Source organism: Engystomops pustulosus, chromosome 3 (genome assembly GCF_040894005.1).
Source record: "Engystomops pustulosus chromosome 3, aEngPut4.maternal, whole genome shotgun sequence".
Lineage (NCBI taxonomy): Eukaryota > Metazoa > Chordata > Amphibia > Anura > Leptodactylidae > Engystomops > Engystomops pustulosus.
The window spans coordinates 38,459,453-38,485,634 of NC_092413.1; the positions used below are offsets into that span (position 1 = coordinate 38,459,453).

Below are 26,182 nucleotides of genomic sequence, written 5' to 3' on the forward strand. Positions count from 1 at the left end.
ACCCTTCAAATATGTAAATTGGCATTTGGGGGCTCCTTCTTATAATTCTGCATACCTCTGTTTGCCACTTATTCCTCCCCTCCCATGCCAGAGAGCTGGTGACCTCAGCCGGCTCCTGGCAATTCCCACACATGTGCGATCGGGTCACGCATTGGAAATTGGTTTCTCCTTAGTGCGAGACTGCGTACGGATTGCAGAGAGCCGGCTGATCTCACTGATCTCTGGCAGGGCAGGTGGGGGGAGTAATAGAAAAATGGATCCTTTTTCAGCATTCACACTCCAGCATAGTGTGGTTATGGTAGGTTAAAAGTCCTCCATACTGATGGTAGGTTTCCTTTAAATTGTTTATTTTAACCCCCTTTAAAAGTTCAATGGAAATACTATACGGATGTATTTAATTAGTTTCGTTTTTTTTTTCTCAACAGTACAATCTGGAAAACAAACGTTACACTCCCTAGAGGATTCCCAGTACTCTATCGCTATTTCAAGGGCACTTTTCTGGAGCCCGGGGTATGTTGTTGTTTTTATATTCTTGTCACACTTTGTGATTTGCTTCAATGCTAATGGTTACTGAAAATGGAGAAACACATTTTTTTTTTTTTCTTTTAAATAAACATTTTCATTTGCAGTTCTCTAGTGATGTAGTTGTGACTACTTCAACTAGATACAGAAACAGCTGGCTTTGAAGTTTTCATTTGTGAACCTTTTAATTTCTATAAATATTTTTGTGAACTATGTCTCTAATAAAGAAATTGTGGGAAATTGTGACCAGCCATATTACTATGAAGTGTTAATTCATTCCCCACTCAGATGTGTAGACGCCTCTGTGATGTCCATATGTTCCAATAGGGGCATATATTGGGTTCTCCCATTTGGACGGCTTTTGTCCATTTGCCCATTTTGGCTTTGCCTCCTTTATAAATTATCATGAAATCCTTATCCAAAACTGAAGGAAAATAATTAGCCGGTAAGAATAATCCAAAGACTTAAACTTTACAAAAGATCCCAGAGCTTATCGTCAAGTGATGGTTCAGAAAGACTTCTCTTCACGGAAGGTCCTACAGCTTATCGGAGACTTCCCTGACCGGGTGGCCACTCTGGATATGAAGCCTAAATTATGGTCCTCCAGAGTGCAAGTAGAGCTGTGGTCTACCCAAGACCCCCCCCCCCTTATGGAGCACATGGAAATGTTTGTCTTCTGTGATGCAGATATATTGATCTTCTGTCCGCAGCGTGGTCTATGGAGAAGACTCTGTGAATGTACATGTGTCCTTATAAAACATGGCACCACAATCCCAGAGAGTCGCACCTCTAATAAAATGACTGCAGGTATATTGGAAAGTATAATCAATGCGGATATTTCACTTTTAATTTACAGAACACAGGCAAGTCATGCCAAGTCATAGTTCACAAGTGGGAGACTCATCTACAGCCACGATCAATAAAGCCTTTAGGTATGGTCATCTGCCATATATTTAAAAAAAAAAAATGGATGAATTTGGTAGACTACTATTTTGGTGGGTCACATGAACCTTTAGGTATGGTCTGTAGGCTTGATTCTGTAGATTTTGCATCATTTTACACTTTAGTTCTCAAAGTAGAAATGATTGCTAGTAAGTGACACACCCAGGAAACCCTCCTTCCTGTTGGGTGTGGATTTTCCTCTGCTATTCTGTTTGTCATCCTTCACTACGTTCAGTATCAAGTAGAACATCGCAAGGAAGGCAACATTTAAAGGGGTGCCCCTCAACTTTACTGACAGGTCTATGAATATTTCCCCAGAAATAACAATGCTAGGGATTATTTGTGTTATTTCTCCTAGAAATTTATGAATAAATTGATGCCAGGGTATTATAAGTTGAGAATGTGTCTACTACAAAGTCTAATATCCTGGCAGTTGTATACACATTTTTTTAAAGGGAAAATACCCACTTGTCAGTTTATTTGTTCATCATTATAAGGCCGTGGTTGGTCATGTTTACTGTTTGGAGGTGAAGACCCTTATCTTATATCCCCATGATATAGGGAGTCCCTTATGCATTTTTTTAAAAGATATATCTATAAATTGACCTGTCAGGGGAGATGACTGGTTCTCTTTAAATCAAATTCAATGTCCACCTGGGAATGTAACTTGGTCTTCAGTGCCAATACCGTTTTGCTACACTGTATGAAAATAAACCGAAGTATGTCCCGGAGTATTCACAAAATTCTTGCGTGACCCCAGATCATCTAGTTTATTTACATGAGAATTCTGAGGGAGTAACCAGGAGGCACAGTTTAGGTCTTTTACATACAGTGCAGGAAAACATTTATATACATTCTCAGAAACATCAGTGGACCTTCATCAGTGATATATAGGCCCATATTCATGAGTAGGTGAACAGTCCAAATCCATCTGTTATGCGCCTCTTTATAAGAAACGAGGAAGAAAACCATCTGTTCTTTGAAACTCCAGTTTGCTGATTGCTAAACTAGACGGATATATATAGAATCTAGAAGGAAAAACTAGACAGAAATAATTATGCAACCTCTACCCTCATTTGATGCAACGAAATAAGTACAGAAAGCTCCAGCTGTTGGGTGATAAAATGTGGGAAATGTACAATATTATTCAAGTTAAAGCCGAGGCACTTAATTTTACCCCAAAAAATGGGGAAACCTGTTGATTCTAAGCCGAAAGTGGGAAATTCTTACCCTCACAAATGAAATGCTCATGTCACTATGGTGTTGCATCCCCCGGGCAAGGGGTGGTGGGAGTGTTTACCAGAATTACAGCCTCCAACCCAAAGGTCAGGAGAGCCGGCAACAAAATATGAACCCAATGTTATCCTGTCGTGGTCGGGTATTGTCTGCAGTTTTACTTAGGGCCGAAGATGATTTCATGAAGTGACATTACGATGTGCAAGACATTAAACAGGTTCAGATCGTGATCCTATCTACCCTGTTTTATTAAAGGCCATTTACCCTTTTTTACGCTTTTCAATTTTAGTTTTCTATTATTTCACTTATATGTATTTTGTGGTTTAAAATTAAGAAGGGGAAAAAACATTTGTTATCTGGTTTGTTTGGCTTCTACTTGAATATACAAAACAAAATATAGGCTGTAGAATGCCATTTAGTAGAAAACCTTTCACTTTCTACTAGTTGGCTTTCTTTCCATCCCCTCTTTCAAATCTTGAACATGGATTAGGCCTCATCTGACAGCATAATTTGTGGCCAGATCACGGCCACCATTGAGGTCTATGGCACCCGGTAAGGTGTCTTATACATGTCCTATATTTTGCCATTTTACGATGGCTGCTGCTCACTTTCTATGAAGAGGGGTGAGAAGCAGTCACCCCTCCGCTCTACTGCACCCAGCCCCATGCTTGCCTTGGTGGGCACATGTGTGCATTCAGCCTTACAGAATAGTTGACAAAGTGCTGGGGGACAGATTGCTAGGTACCCCACTAATCACAAGATCTTGAGGTTCTAGTCTAGTACATCTCTAGTAAGACTATCTGCAGTCTTAGGTAAGCTGTATTTTCCCATTGAGTTGCAGCAAAGACATCTGAGCTGATTTCTGGGGCAGTGAGGTTTCCTACAAATATGAAGGGGTTATACAAACTGGAATACATAGTTTTTAATGCCAATAGAAGCCGACAGCAGAAATCAGGGTCTTGAGAAAAAAATCGGAAGTTCATTTATGGAATTCAGAGTTTGATATGAAGGGTTTGTTAAATGTGATTGTACTTGCTCCCATTAATGGCCTCTTTCCTTTTGCTTTCACTTTACAGAAGAAGAATTGCTCATTGATGACGGAGAATTTGGAATTCACAGTAAGTCCAACTTTCCTTTTATAGTAGCAACTTACCCTCTAAAAAGTGAGCCAGAAAATGTTGTTTACAATGTAGAAACATAATTTAATAATCTGTTTGTATATCTCCGGGGTAAGTGTAGTGTGCAGGTTAGAGGTGGGTGTGAAATTATATTTACCTAAAGGATTTTTTAAAATGTACGTTAAGTACTACTGTACGGTACTGTACTGTACTGTACTACTGTACTGTACTACTGTACTGTACGCTGCTAGTAGCGTATCCCTCTCTGTTGTAAAACACAATTCTAAGTGAAGGTTGGGGGCCTTTACTGCAGAAGTAAACAGTGGCTTTAAGAGAATAGGAGCTGTGGCTGAGAGGCAGCTTGCTGCTACAGAAATCCCCTCGTACTCTGCCTGTTAGGGTGACTAATCCCAATCCATAATTCTTGCCACTTCCCTTTCCCAAGGAAGGAGGAGGCCGGGAGATGGGAAGGATATCTGCCAAATTCCTGGATTTTACCAAGTGACAATTCAAACCTTTTTTATTTTTAGTTTTGTATGTTTTGCTTATTAATATAGCATCCATTGTATTCACTTGGAATGATAGATATTAGCTTATCCTATAGACCAGAACTAACTAATCAGATGTGTGTCTGAGGTAGTAGATTAATTCTGTGACGCTGTGATTATCCAACTAAATCTGACTTGCTGACTGACCTTTAGGACATAATAAAGTAATTAGTTGAGTTCATGAGGGTTTTATTTAACTATTGGACTTGGGTATGAATTTTCATTAAAAGTTTTCGATATGAGAGTTGAAATGAGTGGCCTTCGTATCACATATATCACTCAACAGGCCATTTACTACATCCAATGCTGTAAACTTTGTGGTGTATTAAATGGTCTCTCTGTGATTTGATGACGGCTTCTCCCTGCAGGACTGGACATGTGAATGCGGTCTTGGGGTGCTTTCACAAGTGAGAGATTTGTTGCAGGAAGTTTTGTTCTGATGAAAACTGCAGCTGGATTGTGCTGTCACCTCTTGGACCCCAAATTCCCAACAATGTACAGTGCAATATTCACAAACCTTTGGATCCCTCCTTTTCATGTTATGAGACCCTTCCATGATACTTAGGGTTAATAAGATAAGCCAGAGCCAAAAAACCCTCCTGATTGTCTCATTTTTATTTATGGTTAGTTACAGTGACCTATGTTTGTACCATGTGGTCCCAGCCTAAAAGGGTTTGGAGAAATCCATTCCCATTGCTGCAGAAACATCAGATATATAAGACCGATTACCCACAAGCGAGTTCAGTCCGAGAAACTTATTACCACTGGACGGCGCAGAGTTCAGTCCAGCAATAAGGAGTTTCCGTTTGGGAAATCCCAGCCAGCACACGGAGCGAATTTCTTGGATTGAACTTACTTGTGGGCAATGGCCTGAAGAGGGTTTTTTCAAAAAACTTCAACAAATCCAACACATGTGAACATACCTTATATTTGTATTGCAACCATGTAACACTCAGTAGAGCTGATTCAACATAACTGAAAGCATTTTAGAGATCAATAATAGTGATGGAAAACTAACACGCACATTTTGTGAGAAATTGCTTCAAACTTCTGTGTGTAACTTTTTTGTTTTATAGTTTCCCTACAGCGTATACTGTGTTTTTTTTTATCTGTAAAAGGTTAAGGTTTTATCCATGAACATTTTAAGGTTTAGGTGTATCAATAATAATTTGGCGTTCTAAATTCTTTGGATGGGATCTTGCAGCGTCTGCATCATCGGCAAGATCTGAATGTGCCCTACACTAAATCTAATTTACACAATTGGTAGATGTATGTGTGACCTCTTTTTTTATTGTGTATTCTGTTTCAGCATTTTGCAGAAAATATGTGGATGTGGGGGGGATAATTTAATTCATTTATATTTATTTTTTATTTAATTTGTGTTTTTGCGTTTTAAAAAACTGTTTTAGGCTACATTCACACGGACGTATGAAAACAGCCGTATCCGTACCGTACCGTTTTTTTACGGATTACATACGGCCACATTCATTTCAATGGACAATACGTCTGACCATTTATATTGCCGTTGTTAACTCCGTTCCGTACCGTACCGTATACGAGCGGTATAAAAATATAGAGCATGTCCTATTTTCTCCCGTATTTCAGTTCCGTATGCCCTAGAAGTCTATGGGGACGTATAAAATACGGGTTACATACATGCTGCATACGGATGAAAAACGTCACGTATATACGGCCCGTAAATACGGGACTGGAGAAATCATACGGTCGTGTGAATGTAGCCTTACTATTCCAAAAGTGTAGAACTATTATTACTCCTATGCACCTAAATTGGAATAAAATAAAGCATCTTTAAGATTTAAAGATATGCTAGACTCCAACCGTACAATACAAATGGCCCCATATAGTCTGATCTGCAGTCAGGTCACTATCGATCTGTTACCTGCATATTGGCAGCTTCCCAGATGTTATTGTACAGATTACTAAAATGGATTATAACTGTGGGTTCGGACTATACACGGTCTATAAACTATAGAGATAAATTTGATTTTCAAATTTCTTCTTTTCTTTTAATAAGAGTAACAAAAAGATGAAATTATCTTTTTAAAAAGCTGTTCCCTCTATTGCACACAGTAGTTCTGCATATTATAGTAGTATAAGATATTGCGCTATGTGGTTATTTCAAAATCCCCAAAACAGAGGAGATTATACCTCCTGACGGAGCTCCAAAACGAACTACTTTTATTTTAATAAATTTTTTATTGTAATGATCCATGACCCACAGACTATATCTGTGCGGCAAATTACGGGATTTGCAGCAGCAGCTGTCAAGACCACATCACCCATATGACGTATCTCCAAGTGCTATAAAGAAAAAATAAACTCTTCTTTGCTAAATTGGCTGCTCTGGACTGCTAATTCTCATAACGCCACTCCCTTCCCCCACCCTTTACAACAGATGACACTGCCATATATGATTGCCATGTTTCTCACCATTGTATGGACTGGTGTCACGTTGCAATACATATCAAATTTTTCTGTAATTCTTTATATGTTGCTTCCTAGAAGATGGGATAAAATAATAAATTATTGTTAATACTGCATGTATTTTCTGTTTTTTAAAGGGGTTCTCTGACTTGTTTTAAGAAAAAAAGATTAATGAAAGCACGAAATTTTGTACAGGTGGAAAAAATATAGAATTCTTGGTGCGTCTGTCAACAACATGAAAGGGGGCACGGCAGCAGACTGGGAGAACTATGGGGGAAGAGTTATTATACGCCGAAACTTCTTGTGTCGGCATATGATCAAGCCCTGTCCCTCGGGTTATGCCAGATAAATCAGGAGACTGTCTGTGCTGGCATACAATTCTACAACGGGCCTGCCCTACAGTTCAGCCACACCCATTTCACGTTTCTCTTTAACTTGGTGGGACAATGGCGCAAATGGGACAATAATGTTGATCATATCACGGCTTGTATGCCAGAAAACAAGCATACGAGCCCTGATAAATGTCCCCCTTTGTTTGTGTGATGGTAACGGGAGTAATTTATATTCCAGGATTGTAGCTGGAATGCAATTACTCACTGCTGCAGCTGTTACTCAGAGCAGAGGGGAGGGGTGTTCATCCACATTACACAACTTCATGTCTTGATTAATTTTTTTTTTTTTTAAAACAAGTCAGAAAAAACTTAAGTCAAAGTTACTTTTCTTTTTAAAGAACCAGAAACCAGCACTTTAAATATTTTTAACAATGTTTACACGAGAATCAAACAAGCGGTTTATTTAGCATTTTTTGCACAATACATATAGACGCACAATACATTGAATTTATAGACTTTTAGCATACAACTTTAGCTTGGTTTTTCTTGGTAAGTGAGCACTTGTGCTTCCCTCACCCACCCCCTTTATTGCGTTAGTTAGTTTGGTGCTTCAGATCCTCTTGTAATCAAACCACGTTATGGATTTGGGATTTCTTTATTATTGCTGAGGCATCACTAATCATCACAGCTAAGCCATGAGCACTGGGAAATGCAGTAAATTTATCTCTTTATGTGACTGCCTGAAATATTTTCTTGCTTTTTTTTCCCCTTTGTATTCTTCACCACCTTTCTAGCCATTAATAAAGTAAATCCTTTCATTTTTTCACTTCTCAACTTGGAGAGTTTAGAGAAGTTATTGGGCAATCACAGCACAGAGGTTTCATTATAGGATCGTAACAATAACAAGCTTAAAGAAGAGCAGATCCTGCCGAATAGGGCTCACACCACTGTCAGTGTGCTTGGTTTATAATCCTTATCCTGGTGGTAGTTGTCCTTTAAAATGCATTCTAGAGGCGCTCCAGATTTATTCATCCATAAAAGGGAAAAATATATAGTTAAAATCTGGTAGGTAGCATTGGAAGCTCTTCCAAATTCCCCCCAAAAAACACTGAGAATAATGTGCAACAGATTCCACTATGTCATAAATTATTTAAATCTTTAAAAAAAACTTTTAACATAATTTTATAAATCGCTATTTCAGATTTTAATAAAAAATCTTTGTAATATACTTTGGTTGAAGCATGTTCCTTTGTCATCCTTTTCCCTCTGCCTTGTATTGAGCAGTTTGTGTGAATCCTCTTTCTGTCCTGTATCCACTGACAGCTGAGAGATGGAGCAGCCTGATGGTGTCTAATGACTTTACCTCTTTACAGACAGCCCCGGGATAGTTTAATCTCTTCAGAGAGCCGAATCATCAAGGGAGATGGGATCTAGGCATGGAAAAAGTTAAAGGGGTAATCCAGGAATCGGCATAATTCATATACAAATGGGTACTCAAAATATAAGCTAATGTGTAATTAGTTGTTATTTAAAATTTTGCTCCCCTTAGCAGAAAAATGCTGATGACATAGACTATAATGAAGAATTAAAATGCTACTGGCCCTTTAATCAGTCCGTTAATTTCCTCCGCGCGGTCCGTTGTGGAGCAGACACAGGAGAGAAGATGGCCGCTGGTCACATGTCCACATCACATGTCCTGCACCTGCCTGGGCAAGTCATGTGATCACCACTATGTTTGGCTGTAGTCAGTTGGTTGCAGTGCATCCAGTATGGCCGGTGTTTTGGTGATGGCAGTTACATGTCATTACTATGGTAACAGAGCAAGACAGTCTGTTATATCACCACTGGGAGCAGAGCATAAGAGGTAGGAGGAGTGACTGAGAACTAAAGGATCATGGAACTTGTAGTTTCCAGTGGCGGCCATCTTAGTGATAACTCCACCTACTTTAGAGAGGCCATAATTTGTGTAAATCATAAAATCAAACTATTTAGGTTCCGATTTGCGACTAATGACATTGATTATTGTTGTATTCATTTATTTATATCATCAAGGGTTTTTGTGATAGATGTTCATATTCCCGGAATACCCCTTTAATCATTAGCCTCCATATCTGTCTGAAGTTAACACTGCTTACTGCAGGAGAAAGAAACAGAGAAGGGCACTGAGAAGCTGCTTTGTTTAATGAAGTATATTATAAAGTTTACTATCACCTGAACTATTCATTTCTAAAATATTGTCCTGTAGCATGACCCAGTTTCACCCAAACTTAAGCTGTAGATAGCCTCACATTTGACTCTAAAATACTTAACTAAACAGAGGAGACTTCCTTCAAATTCACCTATCTGGATACATAAAGTAAAACAATGGAATTTTTGGTTTCTTTCCTTTCCTTCCATTATTGTACTTTATGTTAGAGGGGGACTTTTCGGCTACTATTGCATGGACTTTGCTTTACTCGGTACTAATCTTTCAAGGACCTACAGCTAAAAGGGGTATTCCCATCTGGGCATTCACATTCATTTGCCATATGTAAACATTTCTTCAACTGGATGTTATTAAAAAAGTTTGTGTGAAAATAATTTTTCATAAATGTTGCAATGTTGTCCCTTGTGATACAAGATGGCTTCCTTGGATACGACCACCCAGCACTCTGGCCGCAGTGGCCAGAAATGCACTATTGAGTCCTGCCTGACCACCTGGCTTCAGCGTTCATTACCACAGGATGACGGTGGTACATACAGTAACTCTCGGGCATTTCATATACAAAAACTTTTTGTATCTTTTGTGCAATCAACTCCAACAGAGGTGGTCATATCCAAAGACAGTCTTGTTTCCAGGACCATATCACTACATTTATGAGAAATTATCTTCTCACATGTAATTTTTTTTTTTTTTTAAATAACATCTAATTGAAGATATTATATTATTTAAATTTATATATTATTTTTTACTGAAAAAAGCCAAACCACAATGCATGGCCTCACAACTAATATACCGTAATCATTGCCCACTTCTACACAAGGTAAGCCAAGCTAAAGTAACCTCATTCAAGTCTATTCATTTTGTGCAAAGATGCGTCATGTCACATATATAATAAAGAAGGATAATAATCAGTGATCATGCAACTGATGATCTGTTTGTATGCTTACTGTATATTCTCTTGTTTGGGTTGTTTGTTGCACCTGCTAACTTTCATCTACTTTGCCAGATGGCGTTGAAACAGTGGATTCCGGATGGCTGACATGTCAGACTGAGATTAGATTACGTCTACATTATTCTGAAAAGCAGCCTGTTTCTATATCCAAGAAAAAATTTAAAAAGTCTAGGTTTAGGTATGGTGATAAATCGGTCTTGCGTTTTGTTATTTTTTTAAAGAGCAAATATTGCTTACCATATCCTTTTAGCTAATGCTGTTGGTACAGAAAGTTCTGAGACTGAACTGGGCTTGGATTCTTACAGGTCTTTTAATAAAAAAAAAATTATGATACTCTGGTCATTCTACACCCCTAATACAGGCAGTCCCCGGGTTACATACAAGATAGGGTCTGTAGGTTTGTTCTTAAGTTGAGTTTGTATGTAAGTCGGAACTGTATATTTTATCATTGTAATCCTACAATCCTACAATGGTCTCTGTGACAATTGGATTTTAAAAATCTTGGGTTGTCATAAGAACCAGGAGTAACACTAAAGCTTAATTGTAGACACCTGTGATAACTGTTACAGCTGTTTATTGTAGCCTAGGTCTAAAGTACAATATACCACCAATATTCAGAGGTCCGCTTGTAACTAGGGGTCGTATGTAAGTTGAGTGTTCTTAAGTAGGGGACCGCCTGTATCTCCGAAATGTCCTATTACTGCCTACTGCTTTATATACTCCATTTGTGGCCACCTTACTTTTTGGCAAAATTCAACCTTTTTCCAAATTTAATGTAAAGCACGGATCCTCTTTTACAGAATGCTTTACAAAAATGTGGAAAAATGCACGAAGAGCACAAACTGCCAAAAATGTCCCATTTACTACTTCAGAATTGTGCTTTGTTGCTTCCTTAGAACTGCTTAAAGGGGTTGTATTTAGTCTGCAAGATAGGGCAGTGATGGTGAACCTTTTAGAGGTGGAGTTCCCAAACTACAGGCAAAAACCCACTTGCCGACACAGCAACTTAATAAGTGACTTGTGTCCTGCTCTACGATAGCTTTCAATTGTAGTGGCATCTTAAGGATAGCAATACTGTTGAAAAGCGGGATGGTGCAGATTATCAGTTTCCAACTAGAGTGGCAGGAGACATGCTCAACATCCTGCTCCTCCCATTACAGAGAACAGGATCCTCGCTCTCCACAAAGTCAAAATTTGGTCCAAATAGAACTTTAGGCAGCTCCACCTAACCCATAAATATTGCTTGATATGGTGCAGAGCAGACAGTCGGGCAGCTTTACTCCCCTAACTAGACATGGCTGTAAATGGTCAGGTGAATACCTATAGACACGAGAGGATGTTAACCGGGAAAAAAACTTTCTCATTCCCTGGCAGCACATAACCCTGTGTAATAATGGCGGTGTTGTTGGCCAATAGGCTTGTGTGGCTGATGAAGAGATTCCTGTTTGGAGTCTCTGCTGTAAGAAGGGAAGGGTCACTCAACTACCTGTACAAACAGCATTACACACCCCAGTATACCAATCCCTACACTGGATGCAAACATTTTAGCTTTATGTAATAGAAGTCGTAGTGCTAGATTCCAATCACGACAGAATTATTACATATTTTATATGTTTATTGATTTAATTTAAATGTTTGGGTTTTTTTTTTGCTTGGGCTTACCTCTTAAAATCTTACTTGCCCTGGACCTGGTGATACAGAGATCTTTGGGGTTCTCTTGGATAACTTCCCCGACACCTCTGTGTTCTTTTCCTTTTTTCTGAACCCATTTATACACAGGAAGAGATCACAACATAGTGTTGTGGAAGTCTGAGACCCCTCCCTGATCTTTGTGGCTCCCAGTTGAGGAAGATTTTCTGGGGTACAGTTGACTTACACCAAAGTCTGGATTTTAATTTCAATGTTTAAAGAATGTGTCCACATTCTCAACCTTTTTTTTTTTTTCAATTGTGTTGTGTTAAATAATAAAATTAAGCAACTTTTTCAAACGTCTCTGTGTGTCTACAGCTCTTTAGCCATGTTACTTGTCCCTACGGTAACAGACCACAAATAAAGTGCGATCCTACAGGTGTTCTCTTTCATCTGTCCTCTGCTACTTACTAACGCCCTTTTTGTTAACCTACAAATGTAGGTCAGGTAAGTTGTGATGTGACCTCGGGACCCTTTTATACACAGCTTTATTTGTGGCCTGTCTCTGTTTTTGATTAATAATGGGGCTTTGCCAAAAATTACAGCATAGGTCATCTGGTCAAGCGGGTTCCTGGCAATATCATGAGAACGTGGGTTCCCATTTGGTAATTGCTGCTGGTCCTGTAGCTTTTGAAGGGAGCAGTAGCAACACCTGTTTGTCACTTCACTGAAGTGGTGAACTTGGGGTCCCCTTTCTCGTGATTGGTAGGGGTCCTAGTGGTCAGATTCCATCAATCAGGTACTTATTCTGCAATCTTGGAGTTACCCCTGTAAGACTTTTTGTGAAGTTGCTTCATTTTTATTTAAAAAAAAATATATATATGAAATGCAGAGGTGGATGTAACAATTTAAACGATGGGAATTAAAAAGAAAGTGTGTTATGAAATTTTATACTTTTCTGGTGTCCTAGATGTTCTGCGTATAGATAAATGTCGAGGGCATGCCGGCTTGCTTGAGGGTGTGCTTTGTAAATCAGCCCAATGTTCAGGTAGTTTTTTTTACAAAAAAAAAAGGAAAATAAACAGAACTCCTATTTTTTTTTCTTATTTTGCTTAGTTTTTATTTGGTTTTGTAGGCAGTGTATGGCTGCACCTGGCTTGTTATGGATCCACATTACTCACACATACCACGTTATTAATAATTTTAAAGTTTAAATATAAAAACCCTTATCAGTTCCGCCGCTTATGCCCCCTAAATGTTTTATTTTATTTTAGAGGGGCTTTTGTTACACAGCAGTGCATGGAATGATTTCTTAGAAACTACAGCTCAGTGTTTTGTGTGTATGTGTGATTTTTTTTTTTTTTTTTTTTTTTTTTTTTAAAGAGAGAAGTATAACTGCATGAGCAGAGAGTTTGAAAGAGTTTTAGATGAAGAGTTGCACAGTATCCTCCTGTATTATGTTTCCGGGTCAGTTATGTGTATACAAAGGTTCTGTAGGCTTTACAACTAATATCCTTCTATCTTGTGCGGACAGGGTGAAGTTAACATTCGAAGGCCCTGAAGAAGAGGGTGAAGATGAAGAGTCTGATAAACCATCCCCAGTTCTCCTCCCAAAGATGGCGAGCACATTTGAGATCTCATTAATAAGCAATGCTGAATTTGTGTCTCGACACTCGCAACCAGAATGTGGCTATGCACTCCAGCCCGACAGATGGACTGAATTTAGTATTCACACCATGGAGCCTGATAATTTGGAGCTACTTTTTGACTTTTTTGAAGTGAGTGTTTCTGTGGCTTCACCTTACACAGTTGAGCTGGTGGCTCGATTGCATCACAATGAATGTTTAACTGTAGCCTGAAGGTGAGTTCTGCCTGAGAAACTTGGTCTAAGCGCTTTCCAGAGGATGGAGTGAGATTCTCAGACCGAACTGGCATGTGGGCAATAAGATTTAACTTGTTACATTGGTTTCTTTATTACAGAACTCCACACATAAGTGGGCAGATTATTTCCCAGTCCCAGCTGGTTGTTCAGAACATTTTCGAGCCTGTATAACAAATACAATTTGACCAAGTCACAGTGTAATTATTGCTGTACTGGTGACTGCTCCTCTTTAAATGTTATATTTGAAATCTGGCTCCACTCTTCTATCCAAAGGGGTTTCAGTCCCAATATACTAATTCAATTTTAATGTTAAGTTTGCAATTAAAAAGCAGCCATACTGTAATCATTTCAATATGGGGAAAAGGAAGCAGGAGGAGACTAGAATTGTTTCAGCCAGTAACCTTCTCCATGTTGGTACTTGAACAGTCTAACCGTGTTATAGAATTACAAGCTGTCTACAGGGGAACTCTCAACCCAAGTCCTGTGATTACTGCTGCCTTGGTACTGATTTAAAGGGGTTGTCCCACAGAATAGGCGATAACAAGGTGATCAGTGAGGCAGTGACTGCTGGAACCTTGAGCAATCTTGAGAAGATGGTCCTGTTGTTAATAGACAGAACAGCACTCCATTTAGTAGTATGGTAAGTTGGAATTTGCAGAGCGCAACGCTGGGGTATCACTGACACTCATAAAGTCAGTGAAAGAGAGTGCCAGAGTAATGTGAGCGCTTTGCTCAGCAATCTCCCTTTCAGTTTGTGAGAATGGAACACCCTTTCCCCGGATTGCTGGGGATCCCAGTAGTCGTACCGTCATAATCGCCCTGTCCAGGATCATTCCCCATGTCTAGGGGATAATTTGAAACCTTGGGGCAACCCCTTTAAGAAGGCAGTCAATCTAGTATATGAGAGGGATTTGACCACAGTGCTGTAGGACAGTAGATGAGATACAAGTGGACAAGATGAGTAAGCACCATGAGGTTTTTAGAAACTGTATCCATGGCAGGAAGTGAGGGCTTCATGATGGGGAAACAATGGTATAGTCACATCTGGCATATTGGTTGCAGAAATGTCTGTGACGGTTCTATTCATCTGAATGGAGTTTGAAGAAATCCATGCACTTGACCCAAAACACTGATTCAGATGAATGGGACTGGTTTTTGCGGCAAATATCTTTCTGCAATTAATCTGCCTCTTGTTTCTATATACCATTAGGAGGAAGGGGGCACTTTAGAGCCCAAGCGGCCGTGCTTTGGAGACTTGAAATACTGCACGTGGCGTTCTTTTACACCAGAGGTACGCTTTAAAGCTGGATGCCCTCAATAAAGGACAACTTTCTTGGGAAATGCATGAGAAATAAAAAGAACAATTGAATAATTTTATATTTCTTTTTTGTTAACTGCACCACATTCATATCATTATAGATCATTACATTAATTTGTTTGTGTTGCCGCAGGAAGACCTGAGTGAGCCCGTGGTGCAAGGTGATGCCCTCCCTGGTCATGTGGGTACAGCCTGTCTATTGTCGTCAACCCTCATGGAGACGGGGAAAAGCAATGGCCTTATCACACTCCCTATCATGAGTAGAAATGCCAGGCAAACTTTGGGGAAAGTTAGAGGTAAGTTTTTGGTTTCGTTTTTGTTTATGATTCAGATTGTGTGTTTTTTTTTAATTTTTTTTTTACCTTGGCCCATCTTTTCCGTGGGAAATATAAAGATAAAATTTTCACACCATCCAACCTACACGGAGATGATCAAAATAAATCCCAAGCCTACTCAGTTTTACAGTCTGACATAATTACTATTCCGAGGGAAGCAACAGCTCGTTGTGTAGCGTGCCAACTAGTGCAAAGGGCAGGAATAATTTCACAGCTGAAATTTCTCCATGAGTTATAAATCCATACAATAAATCTGCTGCAATAGTCTGGTGACGACTCATTGAAGTCTTGAGAGTTTTGTAGACCTGCTCTGTCCAGGGAAGGGGATCATCATCCATTGTCAGTAGTGATGCAATGATGGTGTTCTCTTCTTGTGTATTGATGTCTGTAATTTAAATGAGAAAATTGTTGCAAAGAGTGTCAGCCTATTGTTGGACATTTTTATTATATATAATGACTTGAACTTTATTTATTTATTTTTTAAAATCTTATAAAATTCTGAAAACTTTCATTTTTAAGGGAACCAGTTATCAGCAATTGGCCTAATAATCCACTACCCGTGTATTGTCAAACAGCATGACTGCCAGTTATTGTTTATTTAAAGATCCAGTGTGGTGGTATCAACCAGAAAATCAACTTTGAAGTGAGCTGTCAACTGGTTGTATAAAGTCAAGGAGGAGGAGAGTTCAACACTGAAGTCAGGCTGGGGAGCTCTGAAAGCCTCCTCCTCTGTGATTGACATCATGCTTCGGACATCAGGAGATCTGGTTTGTGATGTCTCTGGATGCAGGGCCAGAAATTACAGTGTAGGGGGCGTTATGAGGAAGAGAGAGCTTGACTTCAGTGTTGAAATCTCCGCCTCCAGGACTTTATACAACCAATTTACATCTCACTTCAAAGTAGATTTTATGGATGATGCCACCACAGTCATGAAAGAAACACGATTTAACCTGCTTGGCAACACTGGTACTGGTATTTGGGTCAATTTCTGCTGACAGGTTCCCTTTAAGAAAGATCTACCTTTTACCGCCATGTTAACAGGTGGCCTGGGATGCACAGGGAGGTGGATCTGTAAGGCGGCTTGGGGCATGGAGTAGCCTAACTTCGTAGATCAGAGGCTACTCCATGCCCAGAGTAGCCTCTGCAGCCAATTTACAGAAACCTCTAATAAAGTTAAATAAATTGAAAGGCAGGTTCCAAGAAAATAACAAAACCTGTTCAGGGATGAGGAACACCTTGGAATTCTACGTCTGGAACTACTTAAAATAGCTTTAACTACTTAATAAAAGCCGTCGACTGACGTCTGTTTTTGTCTATTGCTGGGACGTATAATCCACCTGCCTTGCATAGACCTTTTAGTGTCTGGGTTATATTTTAATTAGCAGAAAATTAGGATAGTTATAAACAAAGGTCTGAGGATGTAAAAAAAAATGTAATTTTCTTTTCAAATTTCCAGTGGACTATCTAATTATACAGCCAATAGTGAATTTTTCATGTGATATGAGCAGCTCTTTCTGCAAGTACTGGAAGCCACGGACACCACTTGATGTTGGACACAGAGGTGCTGGCAACTCTACTACAACGGCCAAGTAAGAGTCGTGCAATAGAGTTTTCTCTGTGGTCTAGTATGTAGAATTGTCTGCTTTGTATAAGTCACCAAGTTATAGCACATTAAATCTGCCTTTTGTGATGCAGTTCTAATCAACTGTGTTTTTGTTTTATAGAATGGCGAAAATCCGAGAAAATACTGTGGCCTCGTTAAAAAGTGCTGCAAACCATGTAAGATTTTACATGTCTATCAGAATCTAATCTGGTCAGCGCGGGAGGAGCTTGTGCCCACTGATTGTCTGCTCTGTACATTCTGCCATTGCTTATTACGTAATACAGATAAAAGTAGTTGTCTCTTTCCACTGCAACAACCTAGTGCAGGCTCTGCATGCAGTACGAGGGCGATTGAATAAATACCCGTGTTAGAAGACACCATTTTTTCAATTATTTTTATTTTTTTTCTTCAACATAGTCCCCTTTTAGAAAGATACACTTCTCCCAACGTTCCTGGCATTTTTTTCAACCCCTCCAAAAAATAGGATTTGTCAAACTCTCCAAAATACGGGGATGACTTAATCGTTTGAGCGAAATGTTTTTCCCGTGAGCCATTTCTTCATGTTGGGGAACAAGAAAAAGGTGCAGGGACCTAGATCGAGTGGTGGGCGGGGAGTTTCGCAGCAATTCATAACGCAATTCATGCAGTTTGGCAGCAACAGCTACGGATGAATGTGCTGGTGCGTTATAGTGAAAAAGCTCCTTCTTTTTCGGCAAATGCGGCCGTGTCTCCTTCAAATTTTTGTCGAAGCGGTCCAATAACTCACTGTAGTATTGTCCAGTGATCGTTCTTCTTTTTTCTAAAAAATCCATGAGGATGATGCCGTTCGCATCCCAAAAAATCATCGCCATGACCTTTCCGGCCGATGTAACGGTGACAACTCGACGCAAAAACTCCTTTGGGTCTCGCTTAAATTGCTCCAAACACTGCTTCGAAGCTAACAGCCGCATCCGCTTGTTGTTCACTGTGAGCAATCGCGGCACCCATCGGGCTGACTATTTTTTCATCACCAACTTATGTAAAATATTAATTGCCGTCCGTGTCGACATACCATTGTTTGTCGATCAGCGAGTATCATGTCGTGGGCTTTTTGTATGATTTCCTCTGTAACATCGTCTCCCGGGCGTCCTGGTCGCTCTTCATCAAAAATGGATGTGCGCCCACTTTTAAATTCGTTGAACCAATATCGAACTGTGGTCATAGATGCAGAGTGTCCTTATAAACAGCACCCAACTTTGCTTTTATCTCCTCACATTTTTTTCCACCCAAAACCAAAAAGCGAATTACCGAGCGATACTGCTCTTTATCTATCTTAGCGAAAATCACGAAATACGTCTTTACTCAAATTGCTGCCAAATCCAAACTAGCCAGTCAATCAGTCTGCAATTTGTTTTGCTGTCGTTTGATAGATGGCAGCACATGATGATAACACCAACTTCCCTCAGGAACACCCTTTGTCATCAAACACAGGTATTTATTGAACCGCCCTTGTACTTCAGTTTGGCCACTGCACATGGAGGAATCATCCGTATCTGTATAGTGGGAGATGGTAATCAATTTCGTCCCCTTCAGTCTCCGGTATTGGACAACATCATAATTGTAGTGATGCAGTAATGGAAGTGAGCTGCTGCATTCATTAAAAAAATCCTTTATTTCATTATACTTGTATCACATTATTACATTTCAAGACAAAATGTATTCTCTCCCCTCTAGGGTGCTGCTTTTGTTGAATTTGATGTCCATCTTTCCAAGGACCTTGTTCCAGTCATCTACCATGATCTGACATGCTGTATATCTATGAAAAAGGTACATTTATTTCCCTTTGTTAAATTTGAGAATCAAGAAAAGGGCTACCTATTGGCGAGCAACCTATTAGCGGGTCCCCCCCCCCCTCCCCCCCTAGCCATGTAAATACACAGTGAAGCAGTAAAAGACAAAATATCTATTTCTATTATTTATTCTTTTTAGGCCTCTTTCACTAGGATGTATGAAAATGTCCGTATGACACCCATACCGTACCGTTTTCATATGGGTAGCATATGGCCACATTCATTTTAATGGGCAACACACCTATCCATTTCCACATACTGTGAGCGAGACATTAAAAAAATATAGAGCCGGTCCTATTTTCTCCAGTATTGCATTTCAGAATAGAAGTCTATGGGAATGTTTAAAGGACATCTACCAAGCACACTTACATGCTGGTGTGTGCTCCCTCTGACAGGATCTGCTCTCCTTTTAAGCTTCTTATTCCCAGTTTTAACAAAAAAGAATTTTAAAATTCTACAAATGAGCCTGAGGGGCTCCAGGCTCCATAGGTGTTATGGATACTTGCATACTTTTTAAAGCCTTTTATTCTTAAAAACATGGGCAAAAGAAGCTAAAAGAAGGGCAGATCATACCAGATGGGGAACACACAGGTATGTCAGTGTGCATGGTTTACTATCCTGGTGGTGGATGTCCTTTAAAATCAGTGTTGCATATGTGCTGCATTCATATAGCACTGAAATACTAGAGAAATCATACATTCATGTGGAAGGGGCCTTAGTTCTCCCATAGATGTACCCTTACTGTTTGCCATTGTGTCATGGGGTCACATGATGTCACATGGCAGATGCTATCATCCTAGTCTGATCCTACTGGGTAAATGCGCAGTATTTGAACTACAATTTTCTGAAATGTGTTTTCCATGCCACTTACAAAAATAAGTAAAGAGGGTATAGTCCTCTTTAGGGTATAGACATGGGTATAGACATGAAAATAGCCAGTTTTTTTCTGCCTGTGTCACAGGCAGAAAAAAATGATTTGTGTGCTGTCCAGGATGAAGAGTGAAAGTGAATGTTTATCATATAATAATGTTTCTGATTCATTCTGATGCATTTCTTTTATTACAGAAAGCTAATGCTGCTTCTGTGGAGCTATTTGAGATTCCTGTGAAGGAGCTTTCCTATGACCAGCTTCAGCTATTAAAGGTAATTTTCCACTTTTTAATTCTTTGTTTTGTAATCACCTCCTGCTGTCCGTGGTGATGGGGGGGGGGGGGGGTCGCGTGCTGCTTGCGTCTTATTCCGTGTTTTGGCAATCTGTGTGTTCTAATCGCTGCTTATTACAAGAAGGTTTTCTCTGCCAAACAAACAGCTGCATTGTGTTGTTTCAGAAACCTTTTCACACAAGTTCACACTGGTCTTTTTGTTTTTTTTCCAGCTGGCTCACGTCGCTGCGCTAAAGTTACAAGATCATTCTGGTACGGAAAAATTCTGGGATGGAACATATTGGCTCACATTTATCATGCATTTTCACACGTGTCATAGGACATGTCTTTTAAATAGGTTGTCCGGATGTGAAAAACCACTTCTCTCCCTACATTGGATAGTACATGGTATTGCAAATAAGCCCCAATTATCTCTGAACAGCCAAGCTGCAATTCTGGCACACACCATGGTCAGGTGTGTGGCGCTGTTCATGGAAAAAAGTACCTAGGTTCCACAACCCCAGGTTTTAAAGACATAGCTTCTTTTTTCCTTAAAAAATGGGCCACATCTGACTTTGGTTAGTGCTGGTATTGCAGCACAGCTGTACAGAGATGAATGGAGCTTAGTTGCAATACCAACTTCTACCAATCAATGTATTTCAAACCTTGGACAACCCCTTTAACAGAGCCTAGAAAAAGAGCCATTTGTATGTTGTGTTGTGACAACAATATTTTTTCTTTAAATCTAATTTTATTAGTTTTGTGAACATTTTAGAAAAACTTCTCCAGATATAAAACCTTTCATCATATGAGATTTGATAATTTTGGTGCAAGTAATGGCAGCATTGCCTCCATCAATTCTGAACTAAACAATGACATACATGACCTGTTGGTCATGACCAGCAAGCAGTCGCTGTGATTTGGCACAAGTTCAGCTATGTGAAGATGTAGAAAATAGGTAGCATTACCTGGCAATTGGCAAGGCGGCAGCTATAGGAGTCAACACCCTCAGTGTTATGAAGAAGCATTTGGTTGAATCCAAGTGTCCCTTTTTGTAGGCGTATGACACACAAAGGAATGTTGAATATAGACTGTGCATCTAGTTCAACCTGTTACCTGGTCACGGAAAGTCCAACTACACCTACAAGAAATGCGGGTTTACCTCTTCAGCTATCAAATAATTAAAAAAATCCTATATGCAAACCACTATCTCAGATGCTGAAGGGTAAACTTGCCCTGTTTAAAGCGGATGGTCAAGATTTTTAGCAAGGATTGGAAGAATGTGTTGAGTTAAGAAATTGTATCTTCACAACTTTTAAAAGGAACTTTTAGGTTTCTTTTAATGGTGCATCATCCGGAAAATTAGCTTTAAAGTGCAAAGTATGATAGCTGTATAAAGTCGTGAGAGAGAGAGCTTGACTTCAATGCTAAGCTCTCCACCCCCATAACACCTTCTCCACTACACCTCTCTATTGATATCATGCACCAGACTTCAGAAAATTTGGTTACTAATATCCATAGATGCAGGGGTATCTATTTTAGCAGAGTGGGCATCTTGAAGCAATGAGATCTTGACGTTGATGCTAAACTCAGGATCTCAAGCTCTCCCTGTGACTTTATACAAGCAATTTACATTTGGTTGGTGTAAAGTTGCTAGACGGCATACTTTAGGCAGTCTATTAGGTTTAGTTCTGCTGATAGGTTCCCTCTACATGTTCCATGGCTCCTTTTGGATGCCACATATGTTTTTTATCTCTGCAGCCAGTCATGTGCCATACATACACATTGCTACTGTTTACAAGTGACCTGTTTTAATAAGGCTACATTCACACGACCGCTGGGGGACGTATAGCTGTTGGGGGACACAAGCTTGCGGCTGTATATACTTCCCCAATAGGCAGTAATGGCCGCACAGAGCGGTACGGTTTCTGTACACGGGGAGAAGATAGGATGTGTTGTATCGTTCCTCGTATTATGGTGCCATGTATCTCTATGGAGAGGGGCAGGGACGAGAAGCGCTTAAACCCCCCCCCCCCTCTCCCATGCGCCAATGTGTGCATGCAGCCTTAGATTTTGTAATGGTTTTCATTATGGAATTTTGTTGGTGAATTTTATTTATTTTGTTGTCATCTTTTTAGTACTATCAATACTTAATTAAAGCTCAGAGAAAGCTCAGGCTAAAGTACTGTGTGTCGTCCATCATATTCACCATTTTGCTTCAACACAGAGATTTATCAGAAATGGCTGAGGGCAGAACTGTTCTAGTTGCTCCTGGCAACCAATCAGAACCAATGCCATGAGCAACTAGAACAGTTTTGCTCTGACACTTCTAATAATTTTTCCCTATAGTTCTTCCTTTCAGTGCCCTGCTAAAAAAAATTTATTTTTTTTGTTCACTGTAGCTTAAAACTGTTTTTGTGACCTTTTTCTTTGACTTTTTGATGTCTGCAGATGCCACTGATGATGAATGCTCTGTGTCCGATAATCAACCGTTTCCTTCCCTTCACACGGTAAAGATGATCTTTCCTGTTGATTAGCTTTGTTTTAAGGTTGGCTCTTCCAAATAAAAATTGAGCAAGACTTGCCAATTTGTACACTGATCGTGGGGCTTAAAAAAGTTGTACTGATCTCTCTGCTGGCAATTAAACTCTGTGCATAATATTGATCTATGATGCACAGAGTTCTTGTTTCCACAATATGCAGCAGAGCCAAAAGTACAGTGTCGGCTCTGCTACATATGGGGCGGCGGGGACAAGATCTCCATTCATCATGTTGTGCTCAGAGGTCACTCCACAGCAGACTAATCTGTCCATAGCACGGCACTTTTCATGGGCTGTGATCAATGACTAATGTGAATCCAGCCTTAGGATAGGTCATTATTTGAGGCTGTGTTCACACGTGGAGTTTACATTGCAATTTGAAATGCAAAACCGCTGAGGAGAGAAGATTTCCCGAATCACACTGCCGTTAACACTTGCATTTACAAAACCCAAGGCGCTTACATAACGTTAGTATTCAGTTAACATTGCGTCTGCAAGGCATAAATGTTAACGTTATAATGCATGCGTTGGCAATGTGTTTTGTAAATGCAAATGTTAACGGCTATGTAATTGGGCATATCCCCTCTCCTTAGATGTTGTATTGTTTTAAAACGCAATGTAAACGCCACATGGGACCCCTCAGCGTGTAAAAATAATTACTTCTAAGCCTGCACGCTCAATGTTCACTTTGTAGTGGCCTGATTGCATTATTTAAGCCCGGTTCCTATTTAATGATCTCGAGCTAAGCTCACCCCCCGTACAGTGTACCGAGCCATCTGCTCCTAGCTCTGTACTCTCTAATATCAGCTGATCTGTGTGACTCAGTGGTTTGGGATCCCCTAATGTACAATTAATGATTTCCACTTTCCAATCCATCATTATACGGAGAAAACTGTAAAGTCACAGTAACAGTCCAACAAGCACCAAGTACTTGACTTTTGTTATCGGGATCATCTGGGAAAATGTAATAAAGTTTTATGTGAATCTCCGTTTATGCTGAAGTTTGATTCAGTGGTATATACAATTCCTCTGCTTTGTAGGCACTTGAATCTGTACCGGAAGATGTTGGGTTCAATATTGAAATTAAGTGGATTTGTCAAGAAAAGGTAGGTGAAAACAGTTTTTTTACACTGAATATTTTTTTATTCATTTGTGCAATTTGTAGCCGTCAGTCTCCCATTGCTCAGGCTGAATAAAGTGGCTTTTTGATTGACTTATTTGCTGACCGCTATTCAACAAGGATGTGTAAAAGCCCCACAAAAGCTATTAAGGGTCTGCCCCAAAATTCGGACCGAACGCATGCCCACAACTGCAGAAACGCATAATGCCCTGTAGTCTTGGTTACAGAGGATCAGAGGAGTGTCACTACCCATGAAATGGCCAGGATCTGCATTATTTTGGGTTTTTGATGACACTTTAGTAGCCAAAGCCATGTATGGATAATATGGGAAGATTAAATCCTCCTGATTTTTTTTCTTCAGTGTCCACAAAAGCATTTAAGCTCAGACCTAAGAGGGTTAAAGTGGATTTGCGAAAACACAACTAATTGTTAGCTAAGGGAAGCATTAACACAATGCGTTGTCACCTTTTTGCTGCATTTTTGACACATTCTAAAGGCTGAGTTTTCATGATAACATGCTGAGGTTACATTGCTTTTTAGCAAATGCAATGGAAAAGCAATGTAACCTCAGCGTATGATCAAGGTTGAAGCCTTTTGAATGCTTTAAAAACGCAACGCTTCGTGTGAACGCTGCGCCAATACTGAAAGGTCATCTGTTCTGGATAAAGGAAACTCTTAAAGCTCTCACTACTATAATTTGCTTTCTTACCCTTTTTTTTCCCCTTTTGTAGTCTGGCAAATGGGATGGAAATTTGTCAAGTTACTTCGACATGAACATCTTTCTGGATATTATTTTGAAAACCGTCTTGGAAAATGCTGGTAATCGACGGATTGTGTTCTCTGCATTTGATGCAGATATTTGCACAATGTAAGTTGGAATACTGTATGCTTACCTGGTAATAACATTAAGCAAGCTCATAGATATGTTCTTTGTGTGCTGCTGTACTGTGTGTTGTTCTATCAATCTATCTTTATCCATCACCATTCTATAAATGTTCTCCTCTGATGATCATAATCACAACACTCAGTGACTTGGTCATAATAGATGATAAACCTGCTACAGGTCCATAATAAATGGTATTATGACACTATGATATAATATAGATAGAGAATGTTCAATTTCTATACAATATTTACCAATCCGTTCTTGAAGTTGATGTATTGAAACCAGGTAATGTGTACACACATCTACGTAGCATTAACAAGGGCCAGATTGTGCAAAAAGAACAGACCTTTTCCCAAATATTGGACTTAGTGGTTCATTCTCAGTTTGCAATGAGAGGTACCTACCAAAAGTGTTCCTAGGCAAAATCCCAATTGATGTGATGTTGGCCTCTTGTAGTTCTTGTTGAAATGCTTAGTTTTCTTATAAGTGTTTATTTCCTCCCAGGGTTCGACGGAAACAAAACAAATATCCTATACTTTTCCTGACACAAGGACATTCTGAAATCTATCCAGAGCTGATGGATCTCCGGTCTCGATCCACTCCTTTTGCAATCAGTTTTGCTCAGTTTGAAAACATCTTGGTAAGTTTTATATGCGCTAAATTTACATGGATTATACACAGAATAGCAGTTCAAAGAATACGACCTGCGCATGCTGAATATAGGTTTTGTTTTTTGCAACTTTCTCATCTTTCGTGCATTTTCTTTCACAATTACAAAGCATAAGAAGTAATTTAATTATTTTTTTATTTATTTATTTTTTAAAATGAAGGGAATAAATGTTCACACAGAAGATCTGCTGAAAAATCCACATTATATTCGAGAAGCCAAGGCTAAGGGCTTAGTTATGTTTTGCTGGGGCGATGATACCAATGATCCTGAGAATCGGAGGCTTATGAGAGAATACGGCATTGATGGACTAATCTATGACAGGTAATAGATATAACACATGATGGAGTAATATACCGTGCCATGAAGTCTAAAATAAGTAGCAAATGTGTCATCAGGTTATGACTAGAAGGATAATGGATCCCGAACGAAAGGACATTTTCCAGATATGACCTCTATTTCTAGTAATATCAAAGGACTATTACTGATGTATAACTTTTATATGCATCCATAATCTAATTTCTGTTGGCAATTTCACTCACAAAATACATGGTGTTATCTTACTTCCGAGACAACTATAACAAAATGGGAACCTTTGTGCCCCTTAACAGATAAGCAGTGTATATACAGGTCACATAGCAGTAGGGGTTTCAGCGTTCAGGGTATTCTGGTGTATATGCAAGATATATATCTACAGGATGATGGGGGGGGGGGGGGGGGTGCACTATTCATGAGAATAGGGAAAACTTGTGATTGTGGATACATTGTAATCACCGGATTAGTCCATTGACTGGTGTTACATGCTTTGACAGATTTTTAGTCTGGATTGACATCACACGTAAAATGTGTGCTGGGAATGCTCCCAACACACATGTGAAATTTGGGTCAAATACTTACATTAAAAATCCATTAAATCTAAAATAAAATGCATGG

General features: G+C 39.5%; 1 protein-coding gene across 6 annotated transcripts in view; it reads left to right on the plus strand.

The window, feature by feature from the left end:
- The window catches only part of GPCPD1 (glycerophosphocholine phosphodiesterase 1), a 46,265-nt gene that overhangs the window by 13,104 nt on the left and 6,979 nt on the right, over window positions 1-26,182 (plus strand). For 5 of the 6 annotated variants that reach the window (XM_072140512.1, XM_072140507.1, XM_072140509.1 and 2 more), the window contains exons 4-20: window positions 426-510; window positions 1,379-1,454; window positions 3,777-3,818; window positions 10,353-10,476; window positions 13,462-13,705; window positions 15,020-15,100; window positions 15,261-15,423; window positions 16,919-17,051; window positions 17,187-17,241; window positions 18,779-18,871; window positions 19,960-20,037; window positions 20,270-20,309; window positions 22,488-22,546; window positions 23,617-23,682; window positions 24,428-24,564; window positions 25,087-25,222; window positions 25,413-25,573. In XM_072140512.1, coding sequence (XP_071996613.1) covers window positions 426-510; window positions 1,379-1,454; window positions 3,777-3,818; window positions 10,353-10,476; window positions 13,462-13,705; window positions 15,020-15,100; window positions 15,261-15,423; window positions 16,919-17,051; window positions 17,187-17,241; window positions 18,779-18,871; window positions 19,960-20,037; window positions 20,270-20,309; window positions 22,488-22,546; window positions 23,617-23,682; window positions 24,428-24,564; window positions 25,087-25,222; window positions 25,413-25,573 — 1,773 coding nt within the window. The remainder of the gene's footprint in view (window positions 1-425; window positions 511-1,378; window positions 1,455-3,776; window positions 3,819-10,352; window positions 10,477-13,461; window positions 13,706-15,019; window positions 15,101-15,260; window positions 15,424-16,918; window positions 17,052-17,186; window positions 17,242-18,778; window positions 18,872-19,959; window positions 20,038-20,269; window positions 20,310-22,487; window positions 22,547-23,616; window positions 23,683-24,427; window positions 24,565-25,086; window positions 25,223-25,412; window positions 25,574-26,182) is intronic. The other variant, XM_072140510.1, reaches the window with a different exon arrangement.